The sequence below is a fragment of the Stegastes partitus genome, unplaced genomic scaffold (assembly GCF_000690725.1).
Source record: "Stegastes partitus isolate 25-593 unplaced genomic scaffold, Stegastes_partitus-1.0.2 Scaffold3336, whole genome shotgun sequence".
NCBI lineage: Eukaryota > Metazoa > Chordata > Actinopteri > Pomacentridae > Stegastes > Stegastes partitus.
Genome location: NW_007581067.1, coordinates 265 through 1626, shown reverse-complemented (window position 1 = coordinate 1626; position 1362 = coordinate 265). Strand labels below are relative to the sequence as shown.

At 50.5% G+C, this 1362-nt stretch overlaps 1 protein-coding gene across 1 annotated transcript; it reads left to right on the top strand.

Moving 5' to 3' along the window:
• Positions 1–28: 28 nt before the first annotated feature.
• Positions 29–1031, top strand: LOC103375874 (paired box protein Pax-8-like; the record flags this gene model as incomplete). The annotated part of the gene is made up of 3 exons (XM_008306172.1): positions 29–158; positions 374–628; positions 930–1031. Coding segments are annotated over 3 exons (487 nt in total), but the record flags the coding sequence as incomplete, so codon positions are not given.
• Positions 1032–1362: the final 331 nt, after the last annotated feature.

The window sequence follows — 1362 nt, the reverse complement described above, 5'->3', positions numbered from 1 at the left end:
ATCTCACCAATAGCTAATCCCTGTTCTTCATCCCCAGACTTTGTACCCGCTGTCCCTCATCAATGGCAGCCTAGAAGAGGCCAAGACCAGCCTGTCATCATCCAGCTCTGCCATTGGACGGAATCTGTCGGCACACCAGAGTTACACCATGGTGACTGGTGAGTCTTCTCATGTCAGATGATGCCCTCTGATCCACATCAACCAGCAGCCAATCAGCACCTTAAGACTAAACAGTGAACCACTCACCACCCCCACCGCTCATCCTTTTATTTTTTGACATTTCACTGTCTTTTTCAAATTCATTTATACCTCCACTCACCATTTGTTTCCATCTCTTCACCCACCCGCTGCACACTGGCTCCCACCACCACAGAGCCCCTACAGACGCTGCCGCTCTGTCTAAAACAGGAAATGTCCCCAGAGGTGACCAGCACAAGCCCCTCCCCAAACATGGCGGCGCCCAACCTGGCGTTCGTGGAGCTGCAGGCGCTGCAGAAACCCATTTCAGTCTCCAGCAGCGGCAACAGCTGCAGCAGCAGCAGCTCCAACCATTTCCCCAACGCCTTCAACTCATTCTCCCATCATGCACCAGTGTATGGGCAGTTCAGCAGTCAGTCTATCATCTCAGGTAACGGGGCCATCCATCTCATTCATAGTCATGATCGTGGCATTAAAACAAGGGGATTTGTGTTTGGATTTTTTATGTGTGTGTCAGAAAATGCTCATTGGAATCATCAAAGGTCTTGTTTTGTCTAATTATGAGCAAATATTCACATCGAAAGAAGAGCAAGAGGTTTAAATGATAAATCAACGGATAAATTGATCGTTTCAGCCCTAATTCAGTCTCTCTTACAGCTTTAATAAATCTAAAGTAGTAGCTCACACTTCCATCTTTATGTTAAAGGTGTGTTTCTTGTGTGTGTTTTCAGGGCGTGACATGGTGAGCTCCACCCTGCCAGGCTACCCACCTCACATCCCCTCCCCTGCACAGACAGGATACTCCTCCTCTGCCATCACGGGAATGGTAGCAGGTAAGAAACTCGGATTAGAAAATAAAAATCAGAAGGAAATGGAAGGCAGGTAGGAGGGAAAAGAAAAAAGAGAAGAAAGAGAGGCTGCGATGGAGGCTTGTAGATTAACAGGGAGACAGGCGGGGTTAATGAGTAGCCTTGCCAGGGTGCTGAACTGTGAGCGTCCGGGTGTGTGTGTGTGTGTGTGTGTGTGTGTGTGTGTGTGGGTGCACATGATGGGCCCGGGGGGTTCTACGAGGAACCGGCTGGGGGTTCCGCCCTGCTGCCCACACCCCCCACCCAGACACCTCTGACCACACATCGCCATGGGAACCAGGGGGCCCGGGGAGGG